General features: G+C 38.6%; 1 protein-coding gene across 4 annotated transcripts in view; it reads right to left on the reverse strand.

Annotated features, from left to right (window-relative positions):
* The window catches only part of RABEP1 (rabaptin, RAB GTPase binding effector protein 1), a 49,335-nt gene that overhangs the window by 4,189 nt on the left and 31,420 nt on the right, over positions 1-13,726 (reverse strand). For all 4 annotated transcript variants that reach the window (XM_055796732.1, XM_005240479.4, XM_055796734.1 and 1 more), the window contains 10 exons: positions 12,903-13,038; positions 11,978-12,156; positions 10,893-11,018; positions 7,813-8,280; positions 5,532-5,636; positions 4,665-4,781; positions 3,297-3,395; positions 1,723-1,863; positions 822-1,011; positions 473-528 (listed from right to left, as the gene is read on the reverse strand). In XM_055796732.1, coding sequence (XP_055652707.1) covers positions 473-528; positions 822-1,011; positions 1,723-1,863; positions 3,297-3,395; positions 4,665-4,781; positions 5,532-5,636; positions 7,813-8,280; positions 10,893-11,018; positions 11,978-12,156; positions 12,903-13,038 — 1,617 coding nt within the window. The remainder of the gene's footprint in view (positions 1-472; positions 529-821; positions 1,012-1,722; positions 1,864-3,296; positions 3,396-4,664; positions 4,782-5,531; positions 5,637-7,812; positions 8,281-10,892; positions 11,019-11,977; positions 12,157-12,902; positions 13,039-13,726) is intronic.

Consider the following 13,726-nt stretch of genomic DNA (forward strand, 5'->3'; position numbering starts at 1 on the left):
ACCTACACTCTTAGTGATACCAAGAGTTGCAACAGTCTGAGAGTGTCCAGCGCAGTGCCAGAGCCTTCAGCAAGAAAATCTGTGCAAACGCACAGACTAGTGTTCCTTCTTAAGGAAAGGTTCTCCACACCAACAAGCCAGCCCTCCAGCACCCCAGAAGCACGCTGAGATGAAGGAACAACAATGTTATGTGTTTCACAATTCTCTCCTTAGTTCAGCTCTTTCCCTCCCAATACTGGGCACAGTAAACACTGTACAAAAATATATCTAAAGTGTTACTGAAACTTCAAAGGCAGATGGGGAAAAAAAAAGTTCATTTTCTCTGATAGCAAGAGGTTGATGTCAAAGACAGCAACACAGTGTCGCTGACAGAACCAGCAGAAAAAAAGAATCCTAATAGGATTGTTTAAAAAACCTGCAAAACAAAACAAAACCACAAACCCCAAAATCCCACAGTGAAAGGGCTCCTTACCTGTTCTTTTTCCACTTTTATTCTTTCCAGTTCAGCTTTTAAACTGGAAATGGAAGCTGAAAAACAAGAATAATAAAGCTTAAATGCAAGAAAAACACAGGGAACTGGACATACCCTGTTTACCTCTGTTAATATTTAAAGCAGAATTAAGCACACGCTACATCAAAGGTACCTCAAAGGTAAACAAGTAATTCTGCTTTTGTTTTCAGCTGCACAGCTTTGGTGTATCTGCTATCAAAACCAGACAGTATTTAAAATTCAGGTAAGTCTACTTATGATGAAATCAAGTCTTCACTTACCTTACTAATTCCTAATATTCCTATTTTGAGACTGGTTTACCCTTGCTCACCTATTTCCTCTTTGCAATTCTCTATTTCCAGCTGTAGAGTTTCTTCTATATTTTCTTTCAAATATTGCTCAGCTTGAATCTGCTCTTTTAAGAATAAAATCTCCGCCTTAAGCTTCTCTTCAAGGTGATCTGCTGCTGTCCGCACACTAATGATGTCTTCACGATATTTTAAAATCAGCTCACGGAGCTCCTGAATCAATGATTAGCAAAGATTTGTATTATGATCTCCAGATACACACAGTGCTCTATTTATCAGCATACAAGCCAAAGACAAAGTTATGCTACCAGAGGTCTGTCCCACCCTACCAGATCCTGCATCCAGCAAAATATCAAAACAAAACTGCAGTTTGCTTGGCCAAAGTACATGAAGAATGTGTCAAGATTCATGTCTCCACAGGCCTATGACACCACCCCCACAATCTTTTAATCTTGATGTGCTCGAGTGTAAGCGAGCGGCCGTGAAAAGGATGACAAGGCTTATCATTATTCTAGGCTCAGGCTTATTACTGGTCTTAACACCTGGACAGAAACTCAAGTGACTGACTTAGCTTGATTTATTGAATCAATATCTAGATCAGAGCCATGGTGACTGAACACTTGCGTGCCCAGTTGCAAAATACAGCTTAAGCTGGCTGAACTGGGATAAATTCACACGCTACTGACAACAGAGCAGCTGTCAGGCCATAGTTAACTCATTTTGTTATTGTCCTTCCACGCCTTGAAGCATGCTCAAGGCACAGTGAGATCAGACCGCTGATTTTGTACATCACAGACTCACAGACTCAAAATCCAGAGATTATTGTTCGCTGTGCTATTTGAGCCAGCTTTCTGAAAAAGGAGGTTCTTCCAGTGTGATCTAGTCACACGCATTGTTTGTGTTAATGGTTTAAAAACATTTTACCTCTGCTGCTTCTGGTAGAATGAAATCTTCGGCTTGCTGTAAAGACACATGCAAGCTATGTTTTCCTTGAAGACTTTCGTTATCTTTTTGCAGTCTCACCAACTCTTCTGAAACCTGCTCCCTTGACTGCGTCAGGACAGCCTCCAGTGCAAAGAAAAGCATAAATTCACATTTAGGGTCATACTTGAACCTCTTCATGCCCCGGTTCTATCATTACTAGTACCATTACTGTCATTCAAATTGATATTCTTAGTAAGGAAGGGAAACAAAGTGATTGTGTGGATCAACATGAGCCCTCTTGCCTGGCCTATGCACCAGAAATAAAGGCAAGATCGTGGTAACTGCACAGGCAGCTAGGAGGAAGCAAGTGATAAATACACCACCGTTTAAGTCTCCCAGTTTTCTTCCATATTTATCCATTAGCTAGCTGTACTCATGCAGGGGAGGCGGGGGGGGCAGGGAAATCACATGTTTTGGGAACTGGCAATGATGTTTATTAAAACCACCTCCTAAGAACTCAGCTGCAATATCAGATTATTCAAAAACCTTCAACATTCATTCTGAAACTTTCTATGGTAGGTGTCTGCCTCCCACTGTCTCTTTGAGGAAAAGATCAAAACCAGCTGACCTCTTGTAAAGAAAAAGGATTAAGAAAACATAGTTTTGCTTGCATTACAAAAGAAAAAAATCCAGTCAAATTTTCTGAGAGGAACAATTGCTTTGGAGTGGGGAAACAGGGACTTGAACTCTGACAGAAGCTGCCCTTTGTATTATAGGCGAAGGGCATATTCAGATCAATATATTTTCTGAATCTCCTGCATCTCCATTAGGCACACTCTCATGCAGAACAAAAAAAAATTTCTGCAAGCGGTGCCCTGATGTCCTACAGACAATCCCAGGCCCCAGGAATGCAATACTGGGCTTCCCGAGAATGAACGCTCTTAGTCCCCGCAATGCTGCGCGAGAGAAGAAACATAATTCTAATATAGAAGGGAATGAACAGCTCTAAGGAAGTTCGATTTTGCTTTACCCTAGAAAAAGAGCCCCTATTCCTATTTTCTGGCTTAATTCCTGCAAAATGCTCATAATAGTTGGTTTTTTTTTAAAAAAAAAAAAGTAAGTTCCCATACATCTCTCTTCCTGGGTGTTAGGGCTGATAATTTAAGTCTGACCTGTAAAAATGTTGAGCATTCATCTCTAAAACTCCAGAAAATAATTACTAGGGATGGTACTTTCAATGAATCCTAAAAAACTGTCTAGAGAAAATCTAATCTATCTCCAGATCTGAGGTGAAATAAGATACTAAATGGGCATGGCATGTACATAATGAGTAAGGGGGAAAGGAAGCTGACGAGTCATCTCCATGCTCATCAGCATGCATATACACAGAAAGTATGACAGACCAATGCCACAAACAGCACTTGCTATCAGGGCTCATTCAATCACCGTCTTTACGTGTCAACACGCACAGTTGTCGGCTGGGTGGCAAGACAAAGCCTTTGACAAACACACTGGGCTCCAAAGGTCAGACAAATAGTGCTGTTCGAGTGATCTCTGGGCTTAAGCTGTCTTACCATTTGCTCCTGGACACTTCTCTTTGCTTGCAAAAACGCCTGCTGCAGTTCGCCAAGGAAGTTCTCCGACTTTTGACATTTAGCCATAAGCAAAGAGATCTGGAAAAAAAAAAAAAAAAAAAAAAAAGAGAGAAGCCACACAGACAAAGATATAAAGCATGAAACAGAGTTGGAAGAAGAAATAACTACTGAAGTTCTCTTGCCTCTTATCAATACTAAAATACACTTTGAAATGTCAAGCTAATCCACTGAAGTTTAGTTAATTCCTCGCTCAGTAAAGCGTTTGTGCAGCTCAAGTCAGTAAGAAGAGATGCTGTGCTTGTATGCCAATAATATATTCTATTTACCAAACTCTAAACAACAAAGAAACAGTTAATTCTAATCAAACTTAAATGTAAGCCAGTTCAAAGACACTGAAGGGAAACTGAAAAGCTACTACCTAAGTTTTCAGCATTTGCTATAAGGTAATTTTTTGTATCATACTCTGAACGCACAGATCTTCAAAAACTTGACAGTTAAGTTGTTCTACAACACATGCTTGACAGTAAGAAGAAGCGTTACTTCATTAAGAGCACCCCAGTACAGCCAAAAGAACAAATGTATAAACATATTCCTGTTAAGACAGACTTTACCTAATAACTACTGTTTCCTTAGTAAGAAGAAAATACTGGGTGGGATGGGAGACAGAAAATTTTACTTCGCTTGAGCTGGAAGTTCAAAGCCTTGTACACAGCATTTACCTAATACTGTAATCTTTGATGGGCCAAAGATGATCTATTTTATTTTATTTTATTTTAAAGCTATGACTACTACACATCTTGTTTGGCTCTGTTGTTCCAGGAGAGTTATGCAGCCCTCAGTCTGAGAAATCTATAAAATAACAGCCTGCTGAAAAGAAGTCTTTTTGGACCAGCTACTGTTACCGCCTGCTCAGCTACTCGTTAACTGTATGTCTCCACCACAGGTCCATTAATTGGCTGTCAAGTGTGGATGAGAGCAAGTGGTATGAGTACTACCACTCTTCTACCGGCAAGGACACAGGACTACTTTTGCATGTTCGGGTGATTTTATACACAGGTCACCTCAAAACTCCAACACTACTCAAGTTCCAATTATCACCTCTGTAACGGATTTCAAAATTAGAGGTGAAACTTTAGGGTCAAAATTGGATCGGATGATATTAGAGGCATGTCAGACTTATCAGGAAACTGCGGCAGACTCAGGCAGAGCATAACTAACTAGAAACTCTCATTTTTGTTGCCTCTGGAGCAGGTAGTCCCATCCACATCTAACAGAAGACAAGATCTAGTTACATATCTTTGAATAACATTCATAATTCCTACCATCTTGATTTCAAAATGCTTGTACCTGATTAGAAGAGTCTTCAGCACTTTGTTTCATGTAATCTTCCAATTCCTGTTTATCTTTCATTGTCTTTTCCAGCTGATCATTAGCCTGCCTCAGCATCACCTGCAGCTTTTTCACCTGTGTCGTTATAACAAAATAAATTTTCCATTCTTTTGAGGAGCATTTATTTCCTGATCATAAACATAACCTACCCCATCGCACCCCCAAACCACAAAACAAAATCCCTCAAAAACCCTACGCAACCCAGAAGCTCCTTCGTTGTTCTTCTGAAACACCCTGCATCACAGATTACACCTATACAGAAACACGGGACATCAAACCGCACTGGACCATCACCATGTAACAACTTCAATCACTTCTTTCAAAGCAGAATGTGACTCATGCCCTCTGTACCCATCTGAAAATTGTTCTTCAGTATATGGCAGGAAAAATACATCCTCCACTACTTTACAGTCATTTTACGCTGCGAGGATGAGGTCCTCTAGTTTTCCTTTGCTGTTAACAATTCTTGCAGTATCAAAGATAATAGAATTTAATGCATGACAAGCATTTTAGAATATAAATTATGAAAGATACTGACTTCAGCATGAGCACAATGCTTTTTATAGAAGAGTGCCTTTACTGCTTGATCTTAGAGCACTGGATAAAGTGACTCTAAGGTGAATCCTTAAGAAATACATACATGTCGTGCTCATGACCACACACCAAAACCAAATCAGGTTATATCGATAAAATGTCAGAAGTTATTCAGATTTTAAAGCATGTTGACATTGTTCAATTAAAGCCAATGAATAAAACAGCATTGTTGCATCCTTAGTAGTTCAAATAGCCACAAAAATCTTGCTAAAGCTAGAAGAGAAATCCCACCTGGTCTCTCGTTTCAGCCTCCTGAATCTGGATACCTTGCAACTGCTTCTCATAATTCGAGCACATATCACAGCGTCTACCCAGCTTGTTCCCTGCATTCTGCACCTGCAGAACACAGAGTTATCACCTGCCAGAAAGGCCATAAAATTCTTCAAGGAATGCAGGAGTGCTACATACTCTCAGGTGTGTTGTGTGATCACAAAATGTTACAGATAAAAGGCAGTGGCAGAATCAGGTAATGGCAAGATTAAGTTGCTCTAGAAGTAAAGGATAACGTAAAATCAGCTGCAGGATATCAGCTTTTCCTGGCATGAGTCCCACTATTAGCACAAAAGCAATAAGCCATGACATGCAAGAGTTCAAGTCCCTCAGTGTGTCCTTTTGAAATATATTACTTAATTACCTGTACAGAAACAGACATCTCTGAGAAAAGCCTTCAACAGGCTGTAGCGGGTTTTCATGGAATTATTTTGTATTACAATCAAACTACAAACACAATACTATGGTGTTTGGTTGTAAGGGTTTTGTGTATGTGTTGGGGGGAGGTTTTTTGTTTTGCTTTTGGGTCTTTTGTGTGTGTGTGGTTTGGGTTTTGGGTTTCTTCTGGGGGAGTGTGTGTGTATTTTTTTTTTAAATTAACACAAAGCAATTAAAAAGCAAGTCAGTTCATCAGGTCAAGACTTTCTTAAATCTTCTTTGTCCTGCAACTGAACTCTGAATATTTTTCAATGGCACATACTGGTTTTGTTCTGTAACAGTCATCAAGCTTTATTCACTTTTTAATATCCTCCTCCAGTACGGCTCAGTAGACTGAATAATCAGCTAGAAGAACAATTGGGAAAGAATAAAGTAGAAGACAGGCAGATCTAAAAAAAAATAATAATATATAAATAGGAGAGTTTAAAAAAAAAGTAAGTGTTGGGGTGTACAGCAGGGATACAAAGACTAAACCAGCTGCCACTTTGAAATTGTCATGGTTTTGGCCAAGGGGACAAACGGAGATTTTACCAAAGCTCCAGCTGCAAGTCAGGTTTGAGCTGTATTTGTTGCCCCATGTCCCACCCACAGAGTGCCACTCACATACCCTACCTCCAGAAGCATGGGGGAAGCAGGGCGTTTCTGTTCGGAATTCTGCGAAAGGGTCTGAGTAAAGTGTCAGTGAAATGTCAACAGGGCAAGGAAATACTCAAGAGGAGAGGATTTAACTCAGCCTTGAGATTACTACACCATAATTTCTCCAGATACTACAAATTAGTAGCAACACAACAAAAAATAAAGCAACTTTACAATAGTTTGGAAAGACATCTTAAGTAATGATTTGCAGATTCAGTTGAATTCCAACAAGCTGAAGATATAAAATATTGCTAGTTCTGAATTTCATCTCTCCTTTGCTTGGCCTCTTCTCTTTCGCTGCATTTTTACACTCCTTTCGTGCCCTTCCCCCCACCTTTTCTTCCTTTTCACCCATTCTGGATTGCTATCTCCTCCCCTGTCTTTTCTTCCCCCTAAAGTGTTGCTCCTTGGCCTCTCTTCTTCTGAAAGAGTAACCACAGCAGCCCCACAATACTCCTCTTTTCAACAACAAACCAAATGCAAGCTTTTAACTGGCATCATGTAAAGCTGCTGAAAAACTGACAGGCAGAACACCCAGAAGCAACAATTCTTGGTGACCCACACTGGAACTGGCACAGTGTTAAGTCTAATCTGCTGCTTATCCCTCTGAGAAATTGGTTTCTGATGAAGCAAGTCCCCAACAATTTTCTGAAGCTTCCTTTGTGGTAGCTTTGTCTGTTACGCATATCTTGGCTGCTCATTTCTAAATTGCCCTCCATGCACAATCCTCAGTAAAACCCTGGGTTGTACACTCTGGTTGTACAAACCAGGTTGGCTCTGCTCCTTCCATTAATCTGCACACTTTTTTGGTTAGCATCAGCGCCACTAAAACAGCCTTTCCTTAGCTTCCTGTTTTCTCCTTTTCTTTGAGTTCTCCCATCTTTTTTCACCCTCTCACATCGGTGCAACACCAACAGCACCTCTGCCAGACTCTCCCTTAACTGCAAAAATATCCTGTAAAGCTGACTTTCCCTGGAGCAGGGTGAGCCAACGTGGTTTTCATCCGATGTGCTTTACCTACAGAAGTATTCCAAGAGAGGAAAGTGAACACGCTAGATATGATGATGCCCATTTCCTTCCACACCTGCCTGTGTAAAGCAAAGGAGGAAGAGCTTTCACCCAGCGGGCAGCCCCCAACACGCAGGCTGCCTGTGCTGTGGGTACCCACCTCCTTCTGCAGCAGGTTCCACTCCGTCTCGCTAACCAAGCGGTAACCGCTAGGAGATACGTAAGCACTTTCCACCCCTTGTGTAACGCTGGAGAGAAGGGAGGCAGTCTCTTCTTGCTCTGGTGTCATTGCTTTGATTGCTTTTTCCTGATCTTTGGTTAACATGAACCCACTTGGCATTTGCAGAGACCCAAGGGAAGCCGTATCAAAGTTCTCAGACACTGAATCTGCTCCAACAAGTGGTCCAAAATCTGACTCATCCAGGTTCCCAGCAGATTTTGCTTTGTTGTTGTATCCTAAAGCTTTGGACTGTAAAGATCCAGAAGTCCCTAGACTGTCTGTTGACTGTGCTCTCCGTAGTCCATCTTTAAACATATCATTATCTGATTTATTGAAAGATTCGCCAGAAGAAAGAAGCAAGTCTGCATCCAATGAGTGGACTGAGCCATGGGTGCTATTTACCTGCACCTGGAATTGAACAAACAAGGAAGAAAAAAATTATATACTTCATTTTAGAAGCATGGTACAAGAAGAATGCTGGACACTAGTTGCCAGACATGGCTGAAGCAAATTTCAATTGGCTTTGGCAACAGCATACAATCAGTAAGCTTAAGATAGCAGAGAAAAGGAGAAAGAACTGAAATGTAGAATTAAAACCCAAAACAAACAAGGGGGGGAAAGAAAAAAAAAAGAAAAGTCTTATGTTAACAGAGTGCTTCTGTAAGAATCTGTCCTCCTGCCAGACAAGCAAGGACACAGTCACCTTACATCTTCCAATATTGGAAACAAGGTCTTTCTTCTTCCACAAAGGTATACATGCAATAGCACTTCTAAAACTATAATCTACACAACAGAAGAAAAATACACCATTCCACAAGTAAATTCAGCAAAAAAATTACATTAGCATAAAAATAAATGGCAAATATATACTTAAAATCTACTCTATACTGACAAGTGAATATTCTTCAGTTTCTTGTCAGACACTCAAAGCAGAAGAAAAATATTGTAAGAGAAAGAAAGTTTTTCTTTAAAAGATTATTTTATCTTTTAAAGACAACAAATAAAGGGAAAAGGTTGGGCTTAAACAGAAAGGTATCCTGGGGAATGCCAATACCAAAAGCCACACTAACTGTCCTGTGATGTATATAAGGCACATTAAGTCTACCGATCTATTTTTATTTATGTGTAGCACTGAAAAGAGAGCAGTAATGCTTGATTTAAAAATTATGACTGCTTTCAAAATACTTTCCGATGTATTATGTACTTCTGCTTTGCCATTAAACATGTAAAGAAAACAACACTGAAAACAGGTCTCTTGAGAAAAACAATCATTTCTGAAATAGGTCCAGCAGAGACCAGCAGGCAGCTGGTACTTCCATATAGGTGTTTATAACTATATCTTATGTACTACTGTTTTTATGACTGTTGTAAATGCCTTGTTTTAATAATTCTTAGGTGTATTATTTCTATTTACATGTATATATACAAGTTTGTAACAAAAAGTCAAGAGAAAAGAGACATATAAAACTGCATCTTCAGACAACTGTTTGGCAATAGTTAACAAATCACTTGTTTTTATTGCAAACCGGTCAGTAAGAGAAGAGTTCAGAAGTCAAATTATGACAAGTTGCAAGACATAACCGATAACACAACTCGTAAAATACATTCTGTAGAGTTAAAAGGAGGTCATAAATAGCAACAAAACCAAATCCATAAACAAAACCAAAACCACTCTGGAAATTATGCCCTTTCTCAACATGTAAAGTTTTCCATTATGTATAATTCCTAGAATTAAATAAATGTTGTGATTGAGGGACTAAAGAGTATCCTAGAAACCAAGATTAAAGAAAACATCAGAAGATAAAATTTTTGTTCACCATCAGTATGTCTCATTTGCATATCTGGATACAGAAGTGTTAGCATACGCAGAATTTGGAATAGGAAGTTGTATCATTACTGTCCTTTCTGTGAGATAAAGGGTAGAGCTACATCTCAGCTGCATTTAGATGTTATGATTTTGAACCTCTTTCTGCATTTTGAAGTGTTATAAATAATTCATAAGAATAAAGGACAGACTCTAGAAGTATATCCCTTCAAAAAGGATAAGCAAAACATGCAAAATACTGGCTCACTGCAAATCCTCAAATCTCTTGAAGCTTACATAAGGTTCTATAGCACAAAACTCAGTTTGTTTTTATTAATTTGTCCCTATTTTGACTTACAAAACCAAAATAGAACCTGTCAGATGATCAGATAAACAAGTGAAATGCAGTCAAAAAGGAGAAGTAACCGCCCATTTTGATGCTGTTTCCAAGTTCCAACCTGTGTGCTCACTGGACTTGTTTCCTCACAAGTGAAAAGCTTAGGCAAACTGCAAATAAAAATTCAGCTTGTCCCAGGGTATGACTACCTACAACACCCAAATGGCATCCACCAGCGCTGCTTTTTTCTGGCTGTTACAATGCGTTTACTTAGAGTAACTTCAAGCAGCTTCTGCAAAACTTGGTGCTGAGCTCCAGCTACGGGTTTTGCTAAAAAAAGCTGATTTATGGTTGCTAAACACGTGTGGCCAAAAACCTCCACTCGCACAGCTGGATGTAGCTTAATACATACAGACACATACATGACACTATTTTGCACATGGTGAGCAACAGCCTAACTTCACAGTGACCTCAGACTTGCCTAACCAGTGTAAGTTTAGTACAGAATTCAACAAGCAGGTTAGTAAAGCAGCTACAATATACTTGCTGAATGTTCAGATATAATTGGTTTAATTCTGAACGTTTAGGTGCGTTAGAATGTGGGTTATAAATCCCAAGAGAATTTAACGGCAGTTAGCAACCAGAATGCAGAAAGCGAATTACAGATTTTAATAGCACCTCGCAGGATTGGGAAGTATTGTCTTCCACTCTTTATTATAACTTACATATTCAAGTGCAACTCCAAAGACTTTTCATTGCTTAGTAAGAATTACAAACTACATGGAGTAAATGGCACCAAATCTGCATTTGTATTTGGAATCAACACCCCGAGGAATGCATGAGTCCTCAAAGTCAGTTTGAGCTACCCAATCGTTTTACCTCTTCATTAGAGAGCTGGGTAAGGGTTTCCTCAGGGGCTAGAGAACATGAAGCTTTCGTTTCATCATCTGAATCTTTTTGCTTCTGCTCCTTTCTCTTGCTAAGCCTTTGTTGGTCATCTTCTTCCTAGAAATCAGTGTGTGATAGAGAACACATATAAGAGAGATCTGATTTTGCCAGAGTAGTCATGACATTAGCTTTCATGATAAACTAAGCTACAAAGGCGGCACTCAAAAACATTTCGGTTAAAACACCAGTATTTATCACACAAGGATTCTTTTGGTTGAAAATCTAGTGTTCATTTCACAAAGCACCCAAACTGACTTAAATGAGAGCTTAATTTTCAAGTTCAGCGGCCATTTTATGTTCCGGAATAATTTTATTCTAAGAACTATCATCTAGACCAAAATCACTACTACAGGGATTACCAAATAAGTAACAAAAATAGCTCTTATGCTGGCTATTATATAGAATGTGATAATATATTTGCATCACTAATGGCCCCATTAACAGCCATTATACAAGCATGAACATTAGAACAAAATGTGAAAACAAGAAGTGCCTTGATCGCTCTAATCAATGGGATATAACATATGGAAAAAGAATCCAAAGAAAGACATGATAGAACCTTAAGTCATAAAGCATGTATACAATCACTTGCATAAGATAATTTAACATTAAGCTCTTAATTTATGCCTGAGCTAGGTACTGTATTGGAAAAACCTAGAAATAAGTGAAATGTGCTATCCTAATATCCTTAACCCAGATGTTTTGCATCACAGATGACTGTTTCTTCCTCCAAGATATAACTTCTGGATATTATTACCTTTTCATTTAACAATATTGGCAACTTCACTGTTAAGGTTATGATATATGTTAATATTAAAATATTGCACAAATAGAGAGTTTCTTTTATAACTTTTGGCTGTCATTCAAATAAAGAATTTCTATTGAAACTGTCAGCTATCATTTTTTGAAATATTAACACACTTAAATAACTTGTCTCCAACATGTGATTTCCATACTGTTATACCACATTACATCTACAGTATTTAAAAAAAAAAAAAAAAAAAGCAGCAAGTAACCTGATCCTTTTTTTTTAGTTCTTCAACCTGTCGGAGCTGCTCAGAGGTCAGAACAATTTCCATACGCTGCATGTCCCTCATCAGTAAACGCTGAGACTCCAAGAACTGGTCATTGGCTTTTTGCCATGTGTGTTTCAACTGGTTGTGCTGTTGTCGCTCTTGCTCTAAGAGATGGCACACTATTCAAAAATAGAGAGTCATTCTGAACCAGAATTTTTAACCTCTTTTCCAAAGAGAAGCATTGTCATGAAGAAAAGTAATTATCATTCTAAGCAAGAACAGTGAAGCTTTGTTCAACAACTATTTAGGATTAAATAAGACATTTTCTTAATTCCCAAACTTGGCTTGTGATTAGGGATGTATTACTGACAGTTAAAGATTTCCCAATTAGATAACTAATGCCTTAACTTCATGCATGAATTCTAATTGTTTGGTTTTTTTTAGTGCTGTCGTCTACCTCCCTATTTATTTCAATAGAAGGTTCCGGTTTTCGTTCCTCTGCAGCAATTCTGCACTGTACTGGCATGCACGTACATTTACACATCCATCCCACCACCAGGTATTCAGAATTGACATACCTCAGGGTGACATATCAATACATTGTGGAAATAATGCTCAGAATCACACACAAATAAAAGACACCAGTACTTTAATAAGAATGAAGCTTGCCATATTGTAAGAACTTAGCAGAAATTCAATAGCATCCCTTGAGAGAATGAATGGTTCTGTTGTTTTTCTCTGTCGTAAAAGAACTCCACACAACTCTTCTGTAAGCATTTAAGGGCTTTCACATTTAAAATATTACTTTCTCCCCCCACAATTTCTTTAAGGCCAATTCAAATAAGAAATCAGAAAAGAATTAACACCTATCTTGGTTTTTTCATCCTTAATATAGAAGAGTCAAAAGGATTATTATTAGATATACCTTCATGCAGTTCTTTCCGCAACTTCTCTGCATCTTCTTGCAGGACTGATTTTTGCGTGTTGAGAACAGCCACATACATTTCTAGATCTGTCCTACATGACTTCTCGGCTTCCAAATAATGGTTCAGTTCTTTAACCTGAATAAAAAGAGGGAAATCTATCATCTCAATGGGGGAACACTCTCAGGCATTTCCCTTTTGTTAGAAGTTACAGCATCGCCTGTTTGGGTAATGTACAGGTGCTGAAGGACACGTTTATTTCTAGAAACCACAAATATTCAACTACCAGTGTGCAAGTAGCACTTGTATTTATTTGTAAGTTACTCATTAAAATTCTGCTAAATCAAACATATCAGTATATCACAAACATAGCAATTGGATCATAACAGCAGTGGCACAGAGATGGGAAAGAGGTAAATATCTAAGAAGAGCGGACAATGAAGCAATCCTTTAATAAGCTTTGATAAGCCAACAACTAAGTAGGACGTGGAGAATGTTCAAAATAGAGGCACAAAGGTAGTCAGAAAACACGACTGCGAGGCACACCTGACCTAAACCAGGGATGGTATGTCTAAGAAGAGAGAAAACGGGACAGACAAGAAAAAAAATCCAAAACATTCAAACTCATGAAAGACGGCTGCAAAGAAAAAGGAAAATCTGTCAATGAAAAGCTATTACATCAAGAAAAGACTGAAGAAATATACTAGGAGCTTTTTTTTTTTTATTTCTTGTTTTTTAAATAGCAAGGCTAACAAAGAACTGGAATGAATGTCCTGCGGAGATTGCAGAATCTCCAGTGAGAACCTTTTAAGCTAGGGTTACACAA

The sequence above is a fragment of the Falco peregrinus genome, chromosome 2 (assembly GCF_023634155.1).
Source record: "Falco peregrinus isolate bFalPer1 chromosome 2, bFalPer1.pri, whole genome shotgun sequence".
NCBI classification, from domain to species: Eukaryota; Metazoa; Chordata; class Aves; order Falconiformes; family Falconidae; genus Falco; species Falco peregrinus.